The sequence below is a fragment of the Panicum virgatum genome, chromosome 3K (assembly GCF_016808335.1).
Source record: "Panicum virgatum strain AP13 chromosome 3K, P.virgatum_v5, whole genome shotgun sequence".
Lineage (NCBI taxonomy): Eukaryota > Viridiplantae > Streptophyta > Magnoliopsida > Poales > Poaceae > Panicum > Panicum virgatum.
In genome coordinates, this window is record NC_053138.1 from 53,289,894 (window position 1) to 53,316,370 (window position 26,477).

General features: G+C 45.6%; 6 protein-coding genes across 6 annotated transcripts; 2 read left to right on the forward strand and 4 right to left on the reverse strand.

Annotated features, from left to right (window-relative positions):
- Positions 1 to 2,217: 2,217 nt before the first annotated feature.
- On the reverse strand, positions 2,218 to 3,216 carry LOC120701039. The gene has a single exon (XM_039985211.1). It carries the CDS (start codon positions 3,214 to 3,216, stop codon positions 2,218 to 2,220), a length of 999 nt encoding a protein of 332 aa, XP_039841145.1.
- Positions 3,217 to 6,671: 3,455 nt separating this feature from the next.
- On the reverse strand, positions 6,672 to 8,700 carry LOC120699586 (upstream activation factor subunit spp27-like). Its single transcript, XM_039983587.1, has 2 exons — positions 8,307 to 8,700; positions 6,672 to 6,975 (listed from the first exon to the last, which is right to left on the reverse strand). The coding sequence occupies exons 1-2, from the start codon at positions 8,625 to 8,627 to the stop codon at positions 6,856 to 6,858; spliced, it is 441 nt and encodes a 146-aa protein (XP_039839521.1). The 5' UTR covers positions 8,628 to 8,700; the 3' UTR covers positions 6,672 to 6,855.
- Positions 8,701 to 10,225: 1,525 nt separating this feature from the next.
- Positions 10,226 to 12,032, forward strand: LOC120699590 (protein TRIGALACTOSYLDIACYLGLYCEROL 5, chloroplastic-like). The gene is made up of 4 exons (XM_039983591.1): positions 10,226 to 10,382; positions 10,502 to 10,546; positions 11,567 to 11,599; positions 11,682 to 12,032. The coding sequence occupies exons 1-4, from the start codon at positions 10,343 to 10,345 to the stop codon at positions 11,858 to 11,860; spliced, it is 297 nt and encodes a 98-aa protein (XP_039839525.1). The 5' UTR covers positions 10,226 to 10,342; the 3' UTR covers positions 11,861 to 12,032.
- A 488-nt stretch (positions 12,033 to 12,520) lies between these two features.
- Positions 12,521 to 13,670, reverse strand: LOC120699589. The gene is made up of 2 exons (XM_039983590.1): positions 13,284 to 13,670; positions 12,521 to 13,081 (listed from the first exon to the last, which is right to left on the reverse strand). Exons 1-2 carry the CDS (start codon positions 13,322 to 13,324, stop codon positions 12,820 to 12,822), a joined length of 303 nt encoding a protein of 100 aa, XP_039839524.1. The 5' UTR covers positions 13,325 to 13,670; the 3' UTR covers positions 12,521 to 12,819.
- Positions 13,671 to 15,706: 2,036 nt separating this feature from the next.
- On the forward strand, positions 15,707 to 22,945 carry LOC120699587 (PXMP2/4 family protein 4-like). The gene is made up of 4 exons (XM_039983588.1): positions 15,707 to 16,220; positions 17,521 to 17,749; positions 22,164 to 22,288; positions 22,365 to 22,945. Exons 1-4 carry the CDS (start codon positions 15,894 to 15,896, stop codon positions 22,461 to 22,463), a joined length of 780 nt encoding a protein of 259 aa, XP_039839522.1. The 5' UTR covers positions 15,707 to 15,893; the 3' UTR covers positions 22,464 to 22,945.
- On the reverse strand, positions 21,305 to 24,958 carry LOC120699588. The gene is made up of 3 exons (XM_039983589.1): positions 24,674 to 24,958; positions 23,496 to 23,603; positions 21,305 to 23,408 (listed from the first exon to the last, which is right to left on the reverse strand). Exons 2-3 carry the CDS (start codon positions 23,553 to 23,555, stop codon positions 22,989 to 22,991), a joined length of 480 nt encoding a protein of 159 aa, XP_039839523.1. The 5' UTR covers positions 23,556 to 23,603; positions 24,674 to 24,958; the 3' UTR covers positions 21,305 to 22,988.
- Positions 24,959 to 26,477: the final 1,519 nt, after the last annotated feature.

Here is a 26,477-nt window from a genome sequence, read left to right on the forward strand (position 1 = left end):
ATGTGTACAGGCTCTAAAGCTGTCTCAGATGAACTATTGGCATCCCTGCCCCACCACTAAATGAGGCACAATAGCTTTTTCTCAACTTTGGCACTTCTTCTGTTTCTAGACTAAAGGCAGCAACCCAAGGAAATAGTTTTATAATCTATGTACCTAAGGATGTTTCCAATCTGTTCTCACGGACGCTATTTATCACTGAAAAAGTTGCATGCACATCACTGTCAAGATCTGCCAGAATGTCATAATCTAATGTTGCTGCGTCTCCTCAGAATCTCAGGTACTATTAAGTTAGTTGAGCATGAACCTTTTTGAAGAACAGAAATTCATTAGGTCACAACCTCCATGAATAGTTTCAGAGTGAAATTTGACAAGGACATTTGATCCTATGGTAAGCAGTGCCTTAACTTATTTTATTCCTCTTAGGCAGAGGCTTACTGAACAACACTTGAAGCCAAAGTTATCTTTGGCTGAATGCTTCTGTCCTGACATGATAATATCACCTAAGTGGGACTAATCATGTGTGATAGCATCTTTGAGTTTTTTCTGCCTGGATATCTCCTACAACTTTATATGGAAATTGTATTATAATCCTAATGTATCGCATCTTGCAGGTATATAACATGATGCTTTTCTGCTTTATCATTTCTATTCTTAGATGCTACTACTGCAATATTTGTTTCAACCTTCAGTTTGAGTGGAATCTGACTGAATTAATCAATATGACTTCTGGAATAGTTTAGCTAGACCCACAAATTTTCTGATAGCCGCTAAATACAACTTTTAAAATGTCAATCGAACAGAGAATTGCCTTAAACTTCTAAATAATGTCGGGCATGCCACATGGTGGTCCTGGACAACTGTTGATCTATTGCCTGCATGCATATCAAATATTATCCCTCTAAGGGAGAACTTAGTACCATGCTGCACCCATTGTAAGAAAAAGATCCTCTGCATTCATCATTTAGCGAACTAGTGGCGACCAATGCTGGAACTTTTTTTTGGTGACAATTGAAGATACTACACCCTAGAAACCTTGCACAGTTGTTTCTTTTTCCTGAAACCTGAATGCTAACAACATGAAATCCTGGACCATTCTTTCCTCAAATGTTTTGAAACAAGCCCGTGTATTCTAAGAACTTGCTAAAAAATGAAGCAAAATGCAATGACTCGGAGGCCAATGCAAAACATTTTAGTACTCATCTCCCATTGGGCCATACAAAAAACCTATGCTCTCTACTGTGTCCTAGCTTTTCCTCCTCCCAATTATTATGTAACCTAGTCCCCATGTACACCTTTTTGTGATCCAATGGTGCCCAAAGTCCATGTCTCTATTGGAACAGAGTTGTTGTAACATTGTGGCACTAGGAATCTGCACATATTTCCCAGAACTGGATTGGATTGGAGCCTATGAATAAAGCTACACACAAGAAAGCTGGTGCAAAATCATTGAGATTTTCACCACTTGCTCAGCAGCACTCACTGACTTCTCCCCAAGCTGATCTGGACATGTTCACAGAAACCACATGCATGAATATAGTGGCATGCCCTCTTCTCGTCTGGCTTTGCTTTGGAATCAAGGAAAGATGCACTTGAAAATGGTGGGGCTCAGGATCTCAACAACTGACCCAAATTGCTGGGGCAACTTTGGGTGGCATGTCAGGGTGTGGATCTTATCCAACAGATGATGCAGCTACAGACACTTGGAGTAGAGAATTAAATGACCGAAACACGGCCTGGTTTAAGGATACTATGATCCTGATAGTTATGGTGAAAAGACTGCTAGCCTGTAAACTGTTTCATACTCATATCCCTGTAAACATTGACCATTTATTTGACTTCTCTAAGGTGCTACGTTATCACTGGTCAATTCATGTACCTGAACAGCATCAGAAAACAACCAAGACAACCTTAAGCAAATGCCATGGTAACCCAATTGTATATGGAAAGTTATGGATTATTTATATGAAATCTTATAGACCCTTCTGCTATAGTTATTTACAAATGTCTCTCTTACCAATCTGATGGACCGGATGCTCGTCCTATAACACTAACTAACAGCACCTATGTCCCCAGAACCAGCAGTTAATAACCCTTGTAAAGATCAAGAGAAAGGACAGAAAGAGGAAACCAAAAATCAAAGATTTTATCGATAAGCATCGGCATCATGAGATGTCTGACTTCTATGTTCTAGCAATTAAAATTGCAGGAGGGGAAAAATCAGACTCTCAAGTCCTCCTTGCCATCCAGCTCCAGCTCCAAGAGGTGGCAAGAATGGCTGGCCTTGCAGGTTCGGTAGACCATGCCGGTGATGACCGTGTCGAGGACACAGATCATCGCGTGGATGTAGGCGACGAGGAGGCCCTCGCAGAGCATCCCCGGCGTCACCTTGCCGGTGAGCGTGTACGGCCGCATCACCCTGAGCTGGAACAGCGCCTCGATGGCGGCGGCGGCGAGGCTGGCCGGCAGGGACGCGGCGACGGCGGTGGCGGCGTCGCCGGCACGGAGCAGCATCAGGAGCGCCTTGAGCATGGCATGCGCGCCGCCCCGGCCCTCGGCGGCCGCGACGACCGTGGCCAGGTTGCACACCACTGACGCGTTGGCCAGCGCCACCGAGTAGACGATCACGCCGGCCGCCGAGAGCGCGAGCACGGCCCTGCCGCCGCCGCCGCGGTCGGTGCCGGAGGGAGCGCCCAGCACGTGCAGCGCCTCGGCGGCATTGAACGCGGCGAGCAGCGCGGCGAAGACGCCCGCGTTGGCGAGCAGCAGCGCGAGGCAGTTCACGAGCTGCGTCCGCACCATCGCCGGGTACGACGCTCGCACTGCCTGGACGACGGCGTCCGACGGCCGCTCGCGCCGGCGCCGCTGCTGCGGCGGCGGCGGCGTCGAGCAGCAGCAATGCACGGCGCAGGCCTTGGCGAGGAGCAGGAACGAGAGCGAGAACGGCAGCGCGGCGAGGAACGCGCAGGCGCGCTGGGAGAGGCGGTGGCTGAGGAGGAAGAGCAGCTGGGACGCCGGCGGGAACCCCGCGGCGACGAGGACGCGGCGGAGGCGGCGCGAGAGGGAGCGCGACGGCGCGAGCAGCGCCGGGTGGGAGCGCGAGAGCAGCGCGGCGGCGGAGAACGGCAGCGCCAGGAGCGACGCCACCGAGGACGCCGGGTGGTAGTGCCGGAAGAAGGCGTGCAGCGCCGTGCGCACCATCTTGCCGGCGCTGCCCATGGCGCCTCCGATCTTCCTCTTTTGCTATCTTCCTCACCCAGTGCAGCTGCTTGCTTTGATCTTGCTCCTCTTGCTCTTGGCTTTGATCCTTATAAATGCGTGGGGGTTGGTTCTTGTGGCTTTGGTGATTGGTAGTGTGGAAGGGGAGATTGGTTGATCGTTTGGTGCTATGTGGTGTTGGGTGTGGATGGATTTGAGGTTTTTGTTGGAGAACTTGAGATGGGTTTGGGGTTTGTGACTGTGGGAGTAGTAGTGTGTCTCTTCTGTATGTGTTGTTACAAGTGTTTGAATGTTGTACCAACACCTTACAACTTCAGTTGGATTTGGTTTTATACTTTTATGGGAGGGGCTGGGGTTTTGCTTTAGGTGAGCAGTAGAGAGCGAAAACCATTTCTAAATAAGACGTGGTATTACCCGGAATAGCGATATATCAGCAAGTAGATCTGTCCCCCTTTCCTCAAAGTTTTTTTTTGAAAGACCATTTTCTCAAAGATGAATCCTCTTGTTTGCGATGGCACCCAATTGTTGCCATAGGGATCAAATGGGTTAAAAAGCCCTAAGTTAGTTCACTAGGACAGGAATGTTCTCCCACTGTCTATCATTGTCTCCTTATGGAAACATGTTAATATGATACGGACTATATGCATCTCACATAAAAGTTTAAAAAAAACAAGAATGTTCTAAAGCCTAATTAATTTTTTTATGTTATGAATTTGCACCATTTATTTTATCATCTAGAATTTTAAACGTCACTTAATTTATACTCGATATGTCACCACTCTCTGTAGTGGGAACAGGGGCGCTCCACTTGAGACTGTGGGGATCTAAATTGAGTACAAACTGAAATTGATGTGTTCCCCTACTCCCCATCTTCGCCTCCCCACTCGGTCTCTAACCTCATATATGTGTGCCCACATAAAAGATTGGAGGAAAGGAATTCCAAAGCTTAGCACACTCCCACTCTTCAAATTTTTCTTGAATTTAGTTTGGAAGTTGACATAGTGGCCATTTACTATTCCCTTTCCCATTTTCTTGTTTGGCGCCCTTGTACTATTTCATTAGTTTGTGGTTGTGGCCTCATCCTCACTAAAAACTAGTGCAATTCAATAGCTAGATATGGCTTTGGGCCTTTTCTAACTAAAGTATGCAGCCTGAAATTACAGGTACACAAAATAAGCAATGCAGTACCCACATCATTCACTCCAACATTTTTATGAAAATCATGTGCTAATAAACCTACATGATACGCTCTAAGCAGAAAGAAAAGATAAGTACATTAAAAAAGAGAGGAGATAAGTGTTGGAGTGGGTTCCAAGCACAGCAACAACAAATCAATGTATCGGTTAGCCACGTACTATTTTTGTTTTTGAGAGGCAAGTTTGAGTAGTTCCTTGGTCAGCGTAATTAGGTGCATTTTCCCAACCCACTCAACCTCACTGATCAGTAGGTAAACGATTTGATTGATGTACAAACAAAAAAGGAGCAAATATAAACTTAAAGGGAACTTTTACGGTCTGAAAAAGGTCAAGTCCCCCAAGACCCTTCCGTACGAGCCTTCGGATTTTACTACAAGCTGAATCGATATTCTGTTAATTTTTTTGAGGGAACGATATTCTGTTAATTTGAAACGTGTTTGGATAAATTCAACTTTTGTAGGCTCTTAAACTAAACCAGTGACGGGCAACTCTGTGGAAGCACTACAAACTTCTAAATAAAACTGCCAGCAAATAAAGAACCCATCAAATCGTACCACTCGTGTGTACAGCCAAAAGGGTAATAGTTTGAGCTTCTTTCGTCGTTGGGTGACTACAATCATCACTGGATTTTAGTGGGTTTTCTGTATCGACACTGCCTAGCTTTTACATTCTCTTACTCTGGTACTTCCGTACTGTAGTCGATGAGTCTGAACGGCTCTGAAGATGCACCGTTACATACGGCCTCCAAAAGTGTAGGTCCATGCGGAGTTCTCAACTTGTAAAAAAAAAAACAAATGTGGAGCATCCGTACGAGAAAAAAGGTTGGAGTTTGTTTGGATTGTAATCAAAGGAACAATGCAAAAGTTCAATCAAACTTTGAGATGCTTAGGTCAGGGTTGGCAAATCTGGAATTCATGATTTCACTGACTCAAACACGAATTCAAGTGAAAACCTATTTTCAATCAGACTAACCGCAAAATCTTACAAGATAAACTTTGATTCTCAGTACAGGGCAAAGGTACAGTCACGACTCATGAGAACATCAGTTGGTAAGAATTCTAGTGGTGGATCCCCCTCCCCTGTTGTATCCTACACTCACTTTGGATCCACAAACTGTCTTAGTCGGGCATGCTTTATCAACAGAATGAATACAAAAATACTCACTGCCATCTGCACTTCGAGAAAACAACCTAAAAAGAGCTTGATACTTGTAAAAGCACATAAAATCCATCTTGGCAGACTTTAGCAAGGAGCCAGTCATCAGTCCTTCTCAGACGCCAAACGCTATCTAAAAGGTTACACCAACTTTAATCAGCCCCTACGCGACCGCAATTGACCGACATTAGCTCTGATCACCGACACACTAATCGGTTATTTAGTGTGACAAAAAGGGCCATTCTGGTCCATCACATGATCACTTTTATAGCGGCTCAATTCTCACTGTCAAACCACATTCCGTGATTTATTGGGCAAAATTAACCTTCTAATCTAAGCCATCATTACCGCAAAAAATAGACGGCTGGGTCATATCAGGTTCCTGACGAGCCATCACCAGCACATTATGTTCTCCAGGTCCCTCTTCAAGCAATCTTTTTTCCAAATGAACAAACCATGAAAATGCAATTTGGCAGACAATTCTCAATTATACAAATAACGGGTAGGAGAAAGTTGGAGTGAAAATGAAAGAGTTGCTGGGTACGTTACCTGAATGCACGAATCTGCTAAAGATAATCACTTACCATTGACAAACAACAGGTCCCTACACACTTTTGTAGGAACACCATGGCTACTGTTGGAAACCACTGACAGGAGCATGTGAAGCTAGGTTGCCATCCATTTACGGGTTTAAAACAGAGTGAACAGGGGGGGGACCTGCACCAAATTGTCAAAGACATCAACTGACTTCAGAATGCGACACCACGGATGCCGTCAAATGTAAGGAAGACATTCTTCATCTTGATCTTGAGCTGAATGAGGGGCTTCTACAGAGAAACCTTTAATATTCCATTCTCTTCTGCCAAATGATAGACCAGTAGGGCTAGTTTAGTGGGTGCAATCATTGGTAGGCCAAAGAGAAGGAATCATAGAGATCCATATTGTAGACTCTGGTCATCATAGACCGGTGTTTGGCTTTAAGCTGTCACCTAAGGCAGGCCAAGAGGCAAATATAACCAAAGATGAATGTGATATAACCCACCACTCAGGTCTAACATGGCAGGTGAATAGGATATAAACATGAATTATCAAGGACAATGAGTATTGAGTAAAGAAGAGCTAGCACACCATTAGTGGAAAATATTAGGTGACCATGTGTCGTCAGGGAACACATTTGCCTTTCTTAAACAAGCATTAAGAGACCATGTAAACCAGGGTTTAGCTAAATATACCCATACAACAGCCACAGCTAGTACAAAACAAAACAGTGGGATCTACAAAAATCCAGTCATTTCTGGAAGTGGGGGTTAAGAAGCCCAGAGATTTCGAGGAACCCAACACGATCACGACCTCCAAATATCTTCTTCAATTTGTCATCACAGATTATTATCTTCTTGTTATTTGGATCCTGATTGCAGAAACAAAAAAGAATAATCAATTGTTTGGCAAGAAAATTCCATAATGTGATAATAATGACATATTCAGTGTTCCAATAAAGATGCACCTAAAATGTTTGAATAACACATGCACAGAATAGAACAGGCAGTCAGTATCTTAGTGGTCATGCTATGGCACAATGCAGTAAATTTGCTAAATTTGGATCCACAATGGTGATTTATTTTAATTGCTAAAGAAATATGAATTTTCAGAAAGAAAAAATGATGGATCAAATAGAATGTCCAGTGAAGTCCTGGTAAAGTGTGCCAACAAAAACATGCTGAGTTTGTGGTCCAAACAACTATTGCTTCAGGGTCATCTGTATTGTAGGCATGGCAAATGACATAGCAATTGGGTTTCTTGCTGGGGCATGCCACACGCTTTTTGACACCATAGGGGCCAATGCCCAATAGGTGCAAGCTTTTATGAACACACTAATCTTTACCAACTGTTTCTGCTTATGATAGAGAAGCATTACGCAGCCTTAGTCTTCATGCAAACTGGAGTTTACTCACACACCTTGACAGTGTATAAACTTAAACCCTCCACCCTCACATGTTACCACTCAAGCTATAATTACACCATGCATAACAGCCCCTTGGACCACTCCTAAACAAGCACAAGGAGGGCAACGAGGTACCCTTGATTAAGGATCCCACATTCACTACTTTGGATGATTCCGTGCTTAAAACAAACAGGAATACAAACAAGACATAGTCAAATGCTACGAAATCACTGAGAGCATAGGTTTAAACTCAGGGAAAGCACAAACTGGCCCATGGTGACAAGCATGGTAGTTACCACCTGTTCCACGAATGATACAGTGTTCACCAGACACCATTACCTCCTCCCACTAGCTAACATCCTAAAATCTACAGGAGGAAACAAGCACTGCAAATCAGCAGTAGTGAATTTTCTTTGCCATTGTATCTTTATTTTTTTATTAAAGGTTTTTCTTGGCATCACATCACTTCACTTATAAAATATTTTGAAAAGAACTTTCAGAGCCACACCATTCACGCAAAAGGAATCCGAAGGACACGCTAGGTAACACGCACATAGCCACCCTTTCTTGCAAAGCACAAATGAGATGACTGCAGCAGGAGCACGCAACAGGTTCTCAGTCTCAAATTGCTTCATCTACCGTCTACCGACTCAACCAATTCAGGGAAGTTAAACACAATGCAGCTCAAATTTTGATACCCAAGCAAACCGAGTCCCAGTAGCGCAGCGTCACGGTGCTGCACATATCACAAGGATGAATACGTACAGGAGGGAGAGAGGAGAGGGGTCGAAACGGACCTGCAGGTTGTTGCCCTTGATGTGCGCCCAGACGAGCTTGATGGCCTCGGTCCGGGGCAGCTCCGCCGCGCCGCCGACGAACTCCCGCAGCTCGGGCGAGATTGGCTTGGGTTTCGTGATCCCGCTCGCCGCCCTCTTCTTCCCCGCCCCCGCCCCCGCCCCCTTGGCCTTCCCGACCCCCTCGGCCGTCGCCTCCGCCCGCACCACCGCCCTCGCTGCCGGCGCCCCCCGCACCCGCACCCGCACCGACACCGCCAGCGGCGCCCGCCGCAGCGCGACGGGGCACGCGAGGAGCTCGCCGGAGCGGATGGCCGCCGACATCGACGGAGCGCTAGGGTTTATCCGGGTGGGTTTTTTTGGGGATAAGGTTTCGCGGTGGCGGGGTGCCTCGGCCGTGGGCGCGGGCTAGTAGGCCGGGTGGGCCCGTTTGGTCCGTCCGATGGGGGACGCGGCGGATCGGACGGCCCAAGATCGCCACCGGAAAGAGGCAAGGTTGGAGTGGGACCAGCTGGGTCAGTCATACTGACCGGTGGGTCCACATTATCTGGTCCCACTAGCAGCAGGTGCTAGGGTTTTATTATCCGACTGGTTTCCGGTAACCGCCGGCCTCCGGTTCCGATTTACCGGACCGGTTTGACCTGTTATCGGTAGAAATCTGTCAAATTCAAATTTGAATTCAAATGGCGCAGTTCAACCGGTTCGTACCGGTATACCAGCCGGTTTGACCGGTTTACCGGCCGGTTTGACTGGTAACCGGTCGGTTGACTGGTAACCGGTTAAATTCAAAATTTTTTATTTTTTGGTTTAAATTCAAATGCCCGCAAAGTATACTAAATAAATGTTTGTATAACATATTTTAGTCTAAATGAACCTTCCAACCCTCTTTTGTACTACTTTTACATTGTATTTGTATACTTTTGTATGCACATTTTTTTATTTAACTTCAAATCCCCGCAAACTATATTAAATGAACGAATTTTTGAGAAAATTTGAAACCATTAGATTCCTCGCACCTTGAATTATTTTTAGGAATTTTTCATTTTTTTGAATTTAAATTTAAATTTTAAATTTGGGCCGGTTTGGTCCCGGACCAAACTGGAACCGGGCCGGACCGGTAACCGGTCAAACCGGACCGGTTACCGACGGTTTGGTGAACCCTGGCAGGTGTTGGTTTTGCGCGGCTTTTTTATTTTTATATTTTTTAAAAATGTTTTTTTACAGAAATATATTTTCGGTTTCACATTTTACAGTTTTATACCCCTACCGCCCGGCAGGGGGGCGGCAGGGACCTACATATAAATAAATTTAAATTTTTTTTGCGCGGAGGCCCCTGGCGGGAGCCTGCCGCCCCTCTGCCGGGCGGCAGGGCACGTGCCGCCTGGTGGAGCGGCGGCAGGCAGCCCGCCCGCCCGGCAAGGGGGGCGGCAGGCTCCCCCCACCCTAAATATAAAGGCTGAGCCCCTTCCCTCGCACCCTCATTTCCTGCCTACGAGATTCAGAGATGGGAAAGGGAGAGAGGAGGGGTGAGGGAGGTAATTCAATGATTATATTTTTTTGTGAACCTTGAATCTCGTGTGGCTCCATGACTCGGTCAAGTAGAGCATGCCAATTAAATAAATCAAACAATTCTGAATGCCAGCTCTACGCCAGGGGCCTCCGCGCAAAAAAAAATATATTTATTTACATATAGGTCCCTGCCGCCTCCTGCCGGACGGGGTATAAAACTTTAAAATGTGAAACCGAAAATATATTTATGTAAAAAACGTTTTTAAAAAATATAAAAATAAAAAAGCCGCCTGGTTTTGCTATGGGCCTACGAAAGTGGGCTCAGCCCAAAGCGACGGGAAAGCCCATGTAGAAGCCCAATACGGCCCGGCCCGGCCCGTTGGTCGCTGACGTCACCTCGTCTTCCCCACCGGCCGGGAGTGGAGGTGGTGGGTTACTGGGTTGGGTTCGCCTTTCCGCTTGGCTTCCTCCTCCTGTTCTCTCTCTCATCCATCCACACGGAGGGAGGCGGGAGCGGGAGGGAGCGCGCCATGGTGGTCAGCACGTTTACTGGCCCCGGGATTGGGATCGGTGAGCGACCCCGGGCACCCCATCCTTTCAGGCGTGGAGTATCGGATCTCGCGGTTGCTTTGATTCTCGTTCCTCGTTAGGTCTGTTAATTCCTTCTCTTTCTCTCCGATTCGGTGCAGGGTTCGGCGTCGGTTGCGGGTTCGGCGTCGGGTGGGGCTTCGGAGGTGAGAGCCTGCTCTGCTCTTTCGTCGCGTCACTGATTGCGTGCGTTTTTTTCCCCTGGGTAGCGATTAGTCTGTTATTCTTTTTTTTTCTCAAGTCGTAGGCGTCGGGGTGAGGATTAATAAAAAATCTTAACTCGGCGAATTGAACTCGATAGGTGCCTAATCCTTGTCTGGGGTTCTATTTTCTGCGTGCTGTTGTAATCAATCTTGGGTGTAGTTTCCGCCATTTCAGCTGTAGAAATGGCGGCTATGAAATTATAGACCAGGCTTGAGCTTCTTCAGTTCAGTCTTAACTCATCAGTAGCCTAACCTAGCGATGGCTTGTCTCTGTTCTGATGATTGGGGCAGAGTGGTGTTTGATTCATGGTGGTGCACTGATGGTACGCACGATTTGGTTAGTGTGTGTTTGTCTCATAACTAGTTACAAAAGGGTTTACAGACTTCCTAATGGATAGCTAACATTGCACGCATGGATTGGTTCCGGGCCACTTGTGTAGGTGTTTACCTTACATAATATACACTTCACAACTCAGAGATGAGCTGTTGAGTTGTTGCAAAGTAATCTGAAACCAATTCACCTGACCAACATGTCCTTACTAAATTACATTGAGCCACATCTGAACTTTGCTTTCGCGAGTATTTTTTCTATAATTATTTCTGAGCAGCGGATACCATCATACGTCAGTAACTGTTGCTTGTTACTAATAAGTAACATTTTGGACATCGACATGGTCTTCAAAACACAACTTTTTATACAACTTTTTTGTTACAGATCATTTAAAATATAACAAATTATACTGTTGTGAAACTACGTTTCGGGAGAATTCTGCTTGTGACATTTTCAAATATCAAAATTCAATATATAAAAAGTAATATGCAACCAAACTTTACAACGGTTGACTTATGACAACCCACAATATCATTTATTTTTAACTGGATTACGGGAGGGATTAATATTCAATGATAATCCCCATTCATTATCAAGAAATGACATGCTTTTGGTTTGCTTTTCTACTACAGGAATGCCTCTTAACATGTTCGGCTGGGGCATTGGTACTACTTCTTATCAATTGCTATATTATTCTTATCACTTATATTTACTTGTTAGTGGATTAACATTTGTCTTGTTTAATAGGTGGGGGTTGCGGAGTTGGCCTTGGGCTAGGATGGGGCTTTGGCAATGCTTATGGTTGTCAGTATCGATCTTCAAGAGTCCAGTTTCAGGGCATTGAATTTCAGAAGAAGGCTGAAGGAGATGATGCACCAAAAGTTGTTTCACCGGATGTTGCTGAAAAGTCTCGTCCTTATGGCTAGTATACCTGCTACCATATAATTCACAGAGACGTGTTCTATGTGTCCTCTGAATTGCAGTTTAATTACATACCGGCCTGTTCTGATAGGAATATTATGGTAAACTTATTTTCATTTCTGTTGTAATTGTAACCAGAATTATGTTTAATGGATGGAAATTTCAATTAGGAAGGAATGACCCTAGTACGAGGCCTACATGCTATCAATGTTTTAAAGGCGACAAGGTGACCTGGGTACGCCTGGACGCCTAGGTGGCGCCTAGGCGATTCCTAGGCGACAAGGCGTGGCTGTTGCCCAAGGCAAGCTGGGTACGCCTGGACGCTTAGGCGTCACCTAGGCGACGCATTTAAAACACTGCATGCTATTCATTTACTTTTAATGGTCGAATTACTTTTGTGAGTTGCCCTAATATCAAGGGTAAGGCTGCTAGATAACACCCGTGACCCTTCCCCAGACCCCACATAACGTGGGAGCACTCGCACTGGGTACGCCCTTTTTTTTTTACAGCTATCATCTCTAGACATGCTCTGATGTTTGGACATATGCATAATCTTATTGAATATAAATTTGCTTAAAGCATCAGTATTATGACCTTCTATGCTTGCTTCTCCCTTAGCAGTTTGAGAAACAAAGCTTAAAAAGTATTTTTAGGACAATTAGTAGGACAAGCTTAAAAAAGCACTGCTACTCCAGAATGTTCCAAAGGTACAGTTAAGGGCAGGTTTGATTTAGGTAGAACCAACAGAATGTGAGACAGAAAAAGATAAAAGAAAGGCAGACATTGTTCGTGATCTGTTGGTGGATGTGGCTACTGCAAACTGGAATCATAACAACTGGTAAGTAGTGTTCCATAGCATCCATGGACCTGGCTTGATGGTGATGGCTGCACAACTGTGTTTTTTTCTCTCTCTGGAACACGGAGCTGTCTTTCAGTTATTCTTCCAGTGCAAAGCCTCATACATTTAAGCAAATGGATGGTCAAGGGAAGCAGCATCATTCTTCGATGTGGTAGAGCTAGCTGACTCTGCCTCCCCAGTCCTGAACCAGTATGACTGCTGGAATGAAGCTGCGCCGCTGGGGACATCCTCCATGACCCATTCAAAGCCCTTGGGGTAGTATATCCCTGTCCTTGGGTGTGGCACCCACAATGATGTTTCTGCTGACCGCACTTCTGCAGGCTCCAGTCGCCTCACGAGGTTAGTGCTCTGCTTGCTCTTAACTCCCCTGCATATATCAATTTAAGCAGTTACTTCAAAGAGCTGAAATGATGTTGCATGTGGCTATTCAAGTCTTTTCAGTATAATATGAGATCTAACGTCAATGTCCAGCCATGCTCGAAGAGCATCAAACTGGAAGGAACCAGGTTGAACATCTATCTGATCACTGTTGGTTTGTCGTTGCAGGTTCAGAGTGGATGACTAGTTACCGGAGGAGAGCTGTCGATTTCGCAAGTGCATGGCGGCCCATTGACTCAGGCTGCAGAGGTTAACAAGATGCAGTGGTGGTTATCCTTGGTAGGAACCAGCTGATGGCAGTTCCCCCTTGCTTGGTACCTCCCTCATCCTCAACCCAGGTATTTATACACTAGCTGTAGCCTTAGCAGATCCAATGCCACCACCAATCCATCATGGTCCTGGCAATGAAACATACACCGTACATTCATTGGATTATGGAGAATTGGACACGCTTAGCTAACTAGGACCGGGATTTTTTACTGGTCTTGGGGATTTACAAACGATTTTGTTTGCTGTCGCTAGCTTCCGATTGGGCAACTAAAATGATGGTTTCCAGCCTCTGATTGGACCCCTCTGGACAAAACACCATTGGAACTGATGCTCCCAGAATCTGAAGTCAATTGTCATGATAAATGCAGTCTGGGACTGTCCTGTTGCTACTTTGTGGAATTGTGCGACAGAACCACAGATGCTGTAGCTAGCATTATTAGCAAAAAGGAACCTTGGCTTTTAGAACAAAAGATGGGAACATGACACAACCAGTAGAAAAGCTATTACTTAAATTCCTTGGTGACGTTGCTATAGTTAGCTGCAAATATTTTCTGTTGTAAACTTGTGGATTCCATATGAATAAGGTTGACATGTGGACCCAATTATGGGTGAACTCAGGATGGAAATACATCAGGAATTGATTTGCAATGCAGATTTCAAGCAACATATGCTCACATTAAAGATTGTCTCTTTTACTTACTGGATGGCTGTCTCCAGAATTTCTGCACGCGGTACTTGTAACCTGATCCGTCTTCCCCATACATTCTATCTGATCTGATCTGATGAGCACCATCACCAACTGTTCTTCTGCACAATAATGGAGAGCACGGGATACGATTCTTCCTTCCTGAATGTATAGCTGTGGCGCAAAACTAAAGATGAAGCATTTTATTGCTTCTTGTCACTTCATGCTGCTATTTTCCCAGGCCCCCCAGAATTTACCATGCAGTCATAGGAAGCACGGCACTAAGATTTGCAAGAAAAAACATGAATAGGAGTTGTACTAGGACGTGTCTGGGAGAGGAATAAAGCTCCTGATTTTGTTCTCATCGGCTTCGGTTCATCTGTTCGGTCCGTTGCTTTCAGTGGAAGGGCAGGAAATGTTCAGTGCTGGTTGGATATCTTGCCATACACATCAAGATAACCGTGTGAGATCTGAGTTGTTTGCTTGACAGGATATGTTGATCAAGTCGTATGTTATTAACACGTGTTTTTGGTGATTCGTTTTCCAGAAGAAATTATCCTGGAAGCTGTCATCTGGAATAGAAAATTTTGCTAGTTACTCCCTCTGACTGTAAGAACAGTTATTGAACGAAATTTGTGTGGACACTGGAACATGCTGTGAAATTTTTTTATGCTAAATTCGATAATACTATTTTTCAAATGAAAAATCATAAATTTGCAATCAACTACTTGTAAATGGATGGTAAAATAATGTTATGATTCTTTTTTAATTCTGGTTTGCTGCCTCCTAGTTATGCAATGCGCAACTATTTATTCTATTTGTTTTCTAATCATGTTGACACTTTCACGTGTGTTGATGGCTCCGCGAAGGGAGCCCAAATGTCTGTTTCACAGTAAGCAAAATGGCCGTTGATGTCACAGTTAGGATGGAAATTGCCATGGTTTTGACAGGCTGAATGTGAACTTTGGTCAAGTGTTTCCTAGTCATTATTTATAAGGGGCCACAGAGAGCTTGTTTGCATCAAGGGCTAGGAGTTCCAGTGACAACTGATGCAGCAACACGTGAGTTATTTTTGGGAAATTTATTTCTTAATTTAAAGCGAGTTGCATTATGTTACATTCAAATTCAATTCCTATCAAATTCACAGAATAAAGATATTTTAGGTTTTGGATACAAATTTAAGTTTGCAAAAGGTTTGATAGACTTATAAACTAAAGCTTAATGTTAATCATGTGATCAACTCAAAGCGTTACAAATATAATATATCTTTTTAGAAGAGAGGAGTGTAAACCGCAACAAATGTTTGCAAAAATAAGTTTCTTTTGACAGTTTTTAACATATGTACGATATTATAGCTGCAAAAATATAAATTACTTACTTATGGTTAGTGGCTACACTAAAACTAATTCCCAATCATATCAAAATCCTGTTTAGGGTATTACGGTCAATTTATATTTTTTCCAATAATAAAGTTCTTTCAAATTTGACATCTTCCTTTTGTCATCTGGCCTTAGCTGGCTCCATGTTTGTCATCTTTCTTTTGTACTCAACTTTAAAGTTCTTTTTTTTTTTTTGAAACGACTCAACTTCAAAGTTAGTGGGCATTGAACGGCTTAAAATGAAAGGAGGATGAAAGATTTGTTTTTTTTTGTAGGGTGGGTGAAAGGTTTGTACATACTACAAAAATCAACCATGACCAGTCTTTCTTGGGAGACATTCCAAGTTTAGAGGAGAGCGAGACACTGACGTGTGGGCCCCACCCTCCGCTTTCCTCTCGCTCCCCACAAACCCTCTAAAAAAAACCGCAACTGCCGGGCCTCCACGAACCCAACCGCCCGCCGCCGCCATGGCCACCGCCGGAGCCTTCCACGCCGGCGGCCGCCTCCTCCTCCCGCTCCGCCGCAGCCCCCACGGGCCCAGCCCCTCGCCCTGGTCCCACCTCCGCTCCCACCTCATCTCCTCCAAGCCGTCGTCCTCCGCCCCGCACCCGCCGCCGCCGCCGCCGGCGCGCCCGTCCCCTGTGGCGTTCGCCTTCGCCCCCACCAGCAGAAAGACCGGAACGGTCGGGGCGGGCGTCGTCGGGTGGTACCTCGGCCTCCTGGACGCGCGGCCCGTGCTGACCAAGAGCGTCACCGCCGCCGCCATCTTCACCGCCGCGGACCTCACATCCCAGGTCGGGGCTCTTCTTCCGTCCTTTACCCGATCGCGCTTAAAAAGACAACGTTTGCTTTCCGATATCGCCGAAGTAGGAACCCGAGTAATCACACATGACGGATAGATTCGGCGTGGTAAGATTCGTGCCAACATTGTCATCTGTACAATTTAGTGTGTTGGATTATAAATTGATGTTGTGATTGATGGCATAGTTATCACCACGACGTGTTGTATGTTGTAACTACTTTAACCATTTCAACTATGTTTAGTACCCTTAAAAGTATGTGCAAACAGATTAGATATATCTCCTCTTTTTGGCCCAAATATCTGCAATCTGTGAGAAATGGTAGGGTGCAGAGGCGAAGCTCCCCATACGGCAGGGTGGGGCCGCTGCCCCAGCTACCGCCGGAGTAAAACCCCACCCCCCATGGAGTTTTTAGATGGCCGGAGGCGAGCAGGAGAGTCGGAGGCGAGCAGGCGGTGGCGTTCTAGCAGTGGCGTACCTAGGATTTAGAGAAGGATATGCCATAACAATTTATATATATATATAATTTGCTATAATCTTTATATTTTACTTTGGTAATAAGATCTTAATTGTATGACTAATGAGCTTAGATTAGATTTTTAGGTATGCCATGGCATATGTGGCAACCCACTAGGTACGCCACTGCGTTCTAGCATCTGGTGGCCGGAGGAGGAAGAAGGGAGGAAAAGGGGCTCTTTCGGGCCGGCGGCTGGTGGTTGTGTAGAAGGCCCATTAATTTTGGCCCAGCAACACTCCTGTCGATTGCCTTTGGCCCCTGCCTGCCTACCTCGCTGATTCTCCCGCTCGGCTCAATCCTGCGAGGCCACGCCGTCCTTTGCCGGTGATTGCCCCAGCTAAAATTTTTGGCCAGCTTCGCCACTGGTAGGGTGTAATCGTTTCAGCTATTATGGTAATGCACTGCATCACTCTGAAAGTCTGCCTTTGTTTGCATGTCTGTTTGCTGTTCAGTGGACAGCCATTTAGACGTGTGGTCAAGCTGCTCTATAGTTATTTGTATGCCGCTTCATCAATCCATAGATAGCATTTAATATACAAGTACAATAATCCTTGCTTTCTCCAAACTCTGAAGGAAATGGGCTATAGACTGTAGTATCACTTTTGCAATCAATAGTCTTATGTTTGTTTGCCCTATCGTTTGTCTGATCATTTGACTCATAGTATCCCTTGGATGGACTTCTCGCTGCTATATATACTTTCTGTTATGTTAATGTTTATTTATGGCTAGAAGTTGCTTCTCACACGGTTTCATTTGTTCTTGATATTGCCTTGTCAGATGTGCACACTTGGTCCTGAGGGTTCACTTGATTTTCTTAGGACCATACGTATGGCTAGTTATGGGTTGCTGATCTCAGGGCCTACTCTCCATCTTTGGTTCAACTTTATCTCAAAAGTGTTCCCAAAAAAGGATGTAGTAAACACATTGAAGAAGATGTTCCTAGGGCAAGCAGTTTATGGACCAATTATTAACACAGTTTTCTTCTCGTATAATGCTGGACTACAAGGTATTATTTGCTCATGTGCCTCCATATAAACATGCCTGAGATACTCAGAAATGATTTTTGGGGCTGCTTCTTCTGGTTGTGTTGTGCAAAAACATTTGTTGAATTTCAGGAGTTCTCTTGGCCATGCTTTTCTTATAATAATGCTACCCTATTTGTTGTTTCCTGTGCTGACCCTGTCTTGATGATACATTAATGGAAATGATTAATAATGCCAGCATACTGCATGCTCGACCTACAATGTTTCCTAATTTTGTATCTGTATATAGCTTCTACTTGATTATCCTAAGAAAAACTAAGAATATGGGTTTGAGGTGGCATTGGCTCTGAGTGCTTCCTCAAATTCTTAAGGACCCATTATCCGCTCCCATGAAAAGAAACTATATAACTTCTATTTGATTTCTGTAAATACACGAATGGATCTATTTACAATAATCCTGTTTCCAAAGTGGTCCAGTGTTCAAAATAGCATATCAGTGATATAATGTGGTTTATATGATTTTTGTAGTGATGCGACTATTAATGTACAGGATACAAACTACTGGTGCCGCACATGTTAGCATTAATGTTCTGTCTGCAAGCTATCCATTTGTGAACAAGACTGCACCTATTTTGATATTGTACCCTTTTTATATTTCATTTTATTTGAATGTGAAATGACTGCAGGCATGCAGTTGTGTTAGCATATTTGATATGATCTGATTACTTCAGAAAAGTATTTTATAGTTATTACCTATTTCAAGTTTGTTTCAAACTCCTTATATCTTTGATACATTTTATGTTGATTGATTTCTATATGGTGCAAGAATCATTGCTGATGACATCTAACTTTCAGTGCATTAGTAGCAGTGTGAAAAATATAAAAGTCATGGTATAACCAGTGCTCTTTTCTCAGGGATCAACATGACCTTATTGCCTTTTAGAGTTAGGATTCTTCCAAACCTCAGTTTGCTTGTTTGATTGATCATCCATGTCGGTCAGATGTAGATATTTATACGTTACACAAGGATATTCTGCATAAGATGCTAAAGAGCAATATCTGATTGATCTTTTCAACATATCTGTGAGTATATTTGGTAGTTTAGATATTGTATCCGGACTGCCATACATATCCGGTGGGGTTGCCTTGCAACTCAAGTCTTGTACTCTTATATATACCGGCCGAGGCCTCAAGCTAATACAATCCATCCATTACACCAATTCTATCACTTCTACATGGTATCACGAGTTTAGGGTTTGAAATCCTGGGCAACCTTCCGCTGCCCTAACCCTAGCGCCGCCGGTGCCCCTCTCGCGCCGCCGCCTTCCCCCTGTTTCCCACGGCGCCCCTCCAGGGCGCCCCCTCGTCGGCCTTCTAGCGCCCCCCCCCCCCGGGAGGTCGCCCATGACCTCCGCCGGGGGCAGCGCCCTCCATCACGGCGGATCGAGTTAATCCGCCGCCCATAGAGTGTCAAGCAGTAGCAGATCGGCGTACCTCGTCACCCGCATGGAATCCGCCGACGATCCGATCCGCGCTGCCGTGGTCGCAGTCGCAGTCTCCCGGCGGCGCCCGTGACCCACCTTGTGCTGCCGTGGCGGCAGCAGTGGCTCCGCGTGGCGCCTTCAACTCGTCGTCGACGAATTCCGTGCAGCACCTCCGCTCCGACCAGCCGCCTTCACGCCAGGCTTCCCGTCTGGATCCCGCGTCGGCTGCACCGTCCACCCGGCGGCCTCCTCTGCAGCGCCCGTGTGGCTCTGTCCCGCGCGCCTCGCGCGGGCTCCCTCCGCCGCCGGTCGCGCCTCTACCCTGGCGGCTTCCTCCGCATCTCGGGGGGATCCGTCGAGGCGGGCTCCCTCCACCGCCGGTCGCGCCTCTACCCTGGCGGCTTCCTCCGCATCTCGGGGGGATCCGTCGTCGCCGGCCAGGACGTGCGCCACGCTTCGGATCCGCTGCCATCCCTGGCGGGGATCCTCCATCGCCTCCGGCTATCTGCCGTCGCCGGGAGGGACGCGCGCCACCCGCCCTCATCGCCGTCGCCTGGCCACCTCTTTCTCACCCTCTGTTTCTCTCTCTCGCCCCGTGGCTATGGTCCGTCGTTGACCATGATGAGTAGGGAGAGGATAAGAGTGGGGAGGAGGCCTGTGCTATGCGCACCCAGAGGCTCTACACGAAGATTTGCTGTTGCTGATTTATTTTTGGTTAGTTTCTCTGATTTTTACTCGATCACTGATCGAGATTGAGTCGCCCACCGCCCGTCGACCTTGCGCCTCTACTTCGACATCGGCGTCGACTTCACCGGCCTCTTCTTCGTCTTCGACATGCGACATGGTGACATGGACGGTGCCCTAGGGGACGCTCATCTGCACTGCCCTCCTCGCCGCTTCGTTCGCACGTCGACCTTCGCCGGCTCGTCATCGCCTTCACCGATCGGGACGCCTTCACCGACTTCGCCCACCGTCGTCTCGCCTCACGCTACTCGGTCTGATCAGCCGATGTGCGTGATCCACCCGGCTCCCGTGACGTCCGTCCTCGTACTGCGCGCCTCTTCGCCGAGTATGGAGGGCTGCCGTTGCTTCGCCTCTTCGGGCAGCCGCGGCGCCACCCGTGGTCTTCCTCGTCGTTGCATCTTCACCGCCGCCGACTACGTCCTCGACTTCGTCCACGCCGGCCACTTCGACCGCATCTTCGACATCGTCTACGACTACGTCAGTGCGCGCCTTGCGCGCACATGGTCGCGCGCACATGGTCTTCACCGAGCTGTTCGAGTTCTTCGTCGCCTTCTTCGAGCTCCGCCGCCGCGTCCTCCGGATCATCAGGCCTTGCGCCAGATCGTCCGGGGTTACCTCGTCGCTTCGTCCAGCACCACCTCGTCACCATCGTCGCCGTCCACTTCTACCCCTTCGTCTACTCCAGCAACTGCGGGCTGCATCAGCATCTTCTTCCTCGCCGTTCTTCTGCGCCTGCAACCGTCGTGGAGGCCTTCTCTGCTGGTCCCTCGGCGACGGCGTCTGGTTGTGCATCCTCCCTTGCACGTCCAGTATTGGCAACACCGGTGCGTGCCCATCGTCCCCGATGCGTTCCCGAGCCTGGCAAACTCGGGCATGTGTCGCCCGATGGCCTGACTGCATCGACTTTGGCATCGCTCCCTCTACGACTGCCTCGATGCGTCGCCATCTTCGTCTCCGGCGTCTTCTCCATTACGCCACCACCATGGCGCCTCCTCGTGCGCCCGCGGCTTCATGTGCGGCTACCTCGTCTTCGGCAACTTCGACAGCTCTACGTCGACCACGGCTACTCTACGCACGGCATCTTCGACCATGGCTCCTTCAGCTTGCCTATCTCGACATCGGCACAAAGGGCTACCATCCGCATGAGTTTCTCGCCGGTTCTCTCCTGTCGCAGCATCCGCATTGCGCCGACGCTACAACTGCGGGGGGATGTCAGTTCGTCGGTTCCTACCTTCGGCTTCTCCTCCAGTCTCACCGTCTGCAGTGCTCCCGCTGTGACTGCGGGGGGATGTTAGAGTATATTTGGTAGTTTAGATATTGTATCCGGACTGCCATACATATCCGGTGGGGTTGCCTTGCAACTCAAGTCTTGTACTCTTATATATACCGGCCGAGGCCTCAAGCTAATACAATCCATCCATTACACCAATCCATCCATCTAACTTTCAGTGCATTAGTAGCAGTGTGAAAAATATAAAAGTCATGGTATAACCAGTGCTCTTTTCTCAGGGATCAACATGACCTTATTGCCTTTTAGAGTTAGGATTCTTCCAAACCTCAGTTTGCTTGTTTGATTGATCATCCATGTCGGTCAGATGTAGATATTTATACGTTACACAAGGATATTCTGCATAAGATGCTAAAGAGCAATATTTGGTTTTCACTTGTTTACTTTTCAACATATCTGTGAGTCATAGTTTTGTCATAAAAACACTGATTTCGACTAACCTGCAGTCTGCCCTTGTGGTGCCTGTGTTGATACATTTTCATCGTTAGCCATATAGTAACTAAATTGCCAACATAGTTGAAACACACACACAAGGCTATCACTTTCTTGATGAACATTTTGATGTGAATTTTCTGATTGTTTCTGGTGCCACGCTCTGCCACCTACTTGCCTTGAGTTGTTTTGATGTACTTGTACAGCTCATGGTTGATGCTGTTTGTAATTAGCCATTTCAATTCAGTTCTGGTAAAGTCTATGACCTAGGACCATGGACTGCAGTACTACTGGTCTCAGGATAAGGTTGCACGTGGTAAACATCTCTGCCTACTTTGTACTGTTGAGCATAATAGGAGAAACTGCATTCAGATAAGCTTACATGCAGTACATACTCTCCAAAACAGTGATAGGAGGCCTTAGTGTTGCAAACTATTTTGGTATGCAGTCTCATACGCTCTTTAATGAATTTTCTGATTTGCTACGCAGGTGAGACTGTCCCTGAGATCATTGCAAGATTGAAGAGGGACCTAGTTCCGACCATCAAAAGTGGGATTGTATATTGGCCAGCTTGTGACTTTATTACTTTCAAGTTTGTCCCTGTTCATTTACAGGTAAATTCCTGATGCATTCTATATGTTCGGCTCTGTGTTTTTTGACAGCATTTCTGACCTTAGTTTTTTTTCCCAGCCACTAGTGAGCAATTCATTCTCGTTTCTTTGGACCATCTATATAACATATATGGCCAGCTTAAAGAAAGCAGATGTGGAGGTGGCCACAAGTACCTAATTGTCGTTGAATGAATCAACACGACTGTTATCCATCAATTAGTTGTGCAAGACGGGCTTAATGGATGTCTCATGGAACTATGATATTATCTATCATTTTATTGACCGACAATGTTACGCTGGCAACAGAGATTGGATTGCTTCGTATGCATCCTTTGCTTTTGGTTAGGAAATAGTATCCACCGGGCTTCTACTTAGCTGTGTTTTTAGCTGAAGCCTGTCTCGATGGCAGAATTATACTACCATATATCTTCCTAAGGTCTTCAATTCCACCTCGAAAGCTAGAACTTTTTTTGAACTAGATCTCTGCACCTAGTTGTGGTGATGTAAGGTGAACCTGTTTGTTCTTTGTGACAAATGAGACCAGACTACGTTAGTTTTTTTTTTTGAGAGAAATGCTTAATTCTTTTGAGCTCACTCCTAAAGTTGCATTGAATTCGCTTGTACTATACATACAGCAATGCATTTTCTTTTGTTTCGGCTTGTCAAATCTTGAGGCACCTTCATGCCAACCCTAGCTACGCCTTCATGCCATCTTGAGACTTAAACACTGGTAGAGCCACGGAGACTGAATGACCTTATCATCATGCCTATTGCTCTCATTCTGAAACCTCATGGTTGCTACATTGGAGTCAGGCACGAATCTCCGCCCTGACTCTGATTCTGCAGATGTTGATGATGATATTGTTGCTTCGGAGTCTGAGTTGGACGGCTTCTCTTGCTTCCTGATTGCACTACCTGTTGCCAGCGTCAGCTCCAGGTTGAAGTCTTCTGCCAGTGCAGCCTCTTCCTTGACTGAGCTACCGCACCATTGTTGGCGACCGAGCTTTACTGTAGATTCAGTTTGTCCCTCTGCAGCCATGTTGTTGTAGTCTTCCGTCTCGGTAACATGCATTTGCATCATCAGCTGCTTCTGAACCCGGTACACACGGTGCAGCTCATGAACCTGATGAAGAATTGAGCAATTTTAGCATCTCTGAAGTCTATTGATACAACCTCTGAGCAGGCAGGTGTCAGAAGCATGGTGGTTTACCTGCTGTCTGAATGTCTGTTCTTGCTTCAGCATGGCCCTCTTGATGTGTTGCTTCTCCATTCCTTCCCAACCCACAAAAATTGCAGCTCGCTGACCTCAACAGTGCACCTGCAAAACGTAGAAATGGATGTGAGATGCTACCTCATGTAGTGCATGTCAATATCTGGTGTTAGCACCTTTCAAATAAAGTTTCTGATTTTTTTTTCATCCATCTTTGGTGAACTTTGCTCTTCTCAGATAGGAATCGCCAAGTCAAGTGCATGATACGATGATGCATTTAATTTGCGTCAATTAGGCGAACGAGTATCAAAGACATCACAATAAATGTCACTGATTAGTCCTGATGTATTAATAAAATATATTTGGAGAAAAAGATGATCTATTTCTCCTTGACGAATTGCTCAAAATTCTGGAGAAGGAAACAGAGTAGCCTCCTTAGAATATAGGCAACTTGATATCTTTGTGGGACATATGGCTAAACTTAGATTTTCTTTTACCTTTGTAGCAGAACACTGCTCTAAATTTGGACAGCAGTTGGTATTTGGTAAGCTTTTTTTTAGGGCTAATCTGAGATGAGATTTTCAAGGTTGTTGTTTATGGACCCCGTACTCTCATTTCTCTGTTTTTCCACAAATATTTCTGTTTTGGCAGCCTACACTTCCTGCAAGTAACCAACGTTGTGCTCCACTAACAGAGTGTACCGAAACAGAAACTTTTCTCTGCATCTTTATGCCTAAAATGAAAGCTACAAAAGGTACTCCTTTAGATGTACTAATGTTTAATTATCGCAGACAGAATTCTGGAAGAAGCAAGGGAAGACAAAATAGATATATCATAATTTTGCTTCCATTTCTCCAACAGAATTATGCCTGCATGTCAATATGTGTCATCGTGCTTCCTGAGAGAAACTGCCGATGAATTCATTCCTGAAGGAAACTCTGAAAAGATGACAGGGTTGAAGAAAAACTGGAAGAACGCCTCAATTTTTCGCAAACTGAAAGGACATTAAACTTTTTAACAGCTGCTCCTTGATCATTAAAACACGAAAACCAGGCATCCTTATGTTTTGTAAGCTTTCAGCATGCTCCATGAAAGCCGAAGATCAGTTCTTTGGAACAGCGAGGATCACGAGAGAAACAAGCCAAGAGCAAGGAAGATCACAGGGGCCTTGTGCTCACCTCTGCCTCAGAGCTCCCACTGCTCAAGTGCTGATTCCTCTGAAGCTGTTAGGCACCTCTCGCAGGAAGATCTCCTGGTAGCTACTGCTAGACTAAAGGCAAAGCTTCTGGCCCTGCTGAGAAGCAACAGCCAGCAGGGTTTGCATTATTGCATATGTATCAAATCTGGTGAGGCAGGAGTGGGAGGGGAGGGGATTTAAGATTCTCCCCTGTCATTTGTTTTACTGTCATGGTGGGGCCCCTGTGAGCATGCCAAACAAATCCAAGTCACTTAGGCCAATCGAGTTCATATGTGATAAAGGCCCTCAAGATGCTCCTATGTAGTGCCAAGAAAAGGATAGGACCAAGATAAGAAGCCCCAGCTATTATATTCCTTGCTTGCAGCTCTGAAATTCTTATGCGCCCCCATCTGGTGCTACGTCTCGCAGGATTTTCGCTGTCGGTACTCATTGATCGATGTATATCTTGAAACCATAGGTTTATAGTGCAAGCGTTTATTCATCTGTTTGGATTGTGCAGTTGTTGGTGCTCTCCATTGGGGTTGTGTAGCCATGTTGGTTTTGAATGTTATTTCTGGATCAGGACATCAGAAGGATCACTGAACAGACAACTAGGCATGCAATGTTTTGGATCTCATGCCCACATGTTCATTGGATTAAGATTAGCATCACCGGTTGTCTCCAATAATGTATGCACTTACATTACTGTCATTCAAAGTCAGAACATCTACCTTACCAAGTTAGCATCACATGAGAAATAGGTATAAAATTGCGCACTGCCGATTGCGATAGCACGAGGAATGTAAGCACAAGACCTTATCATTTTTACCATGTTATGTATATTTTTTTTTACGGTGCAGCTGTACCTCTGATCTGTACCAGCAAAACCTAGATCCAGCAGTCAATCCTGACCAGATTCAGAATTGAAGTTGGATCTTGTGTTGGCTTCATGTGCAGCCTCAAGATTGGGCAATGTGATTGGATGGTGAGTTATGTGGAGTGGTTGGTAACAATAACATGTGTTGGCCTGGTCCCCTCCACACCTCAGATTTGTGAGGCATGCAATGCAAGCAACAAACTGCTCATTCTCACTGGGGGTTTGGACTCATTCCAGGGATTGGGACAAGTCAGGGCCTGAAAAATCCAGGGTTGCATGATTAGTTCCAGACCATGGTGTCAGCCCTGTCATTTTCTATCTCATTGCCATCAGATGCAGGCCTCTGTCACCTATCCCAGGGATTAGCTGGATGTATCTTGTAGATGCTTGTAGACTACTTGGCTTCGGTAAGAGGATGTGTGATTTTGTTGGATGCCTTGGTTGCTCACAGCCAGAATTCTTGTTCCCTGTATTATTGGAAGTACTGTTCTTTGTTTTTTAGCTGTTACTTGGTACAACATCCATATGCATGTGGTTAATTTGCAAGGAATTGTAATTTTACTAGATTCTTTGCAAGTTCTTGGACAATCAACGATGTGGTTTAGATAACTGGGTACGTTCTCAGTTAAGAATTGTTTTTAAAATTTATCATTCAGTGACTATCAACTATCTTGTACTACATAAATAGAAGAGATTGTTACAAGCAAAGAACATATATATTGTCAGATAGTTCTATTTGGAGTCTACCTGAGGATATACAGAACGCAAGTTTTACCTGTCAGTCAATGCCAAATCAATTTTGCGAAAACTTATATATTTAACAGAAAAAAGGGCCTGACATATTGTTGAGTGCAATTTATAGCACTATTTAACATTAAAAATTTGTGGCAATCCCTCTCAAAAACACCTGGAATGTGGAAAATGACCA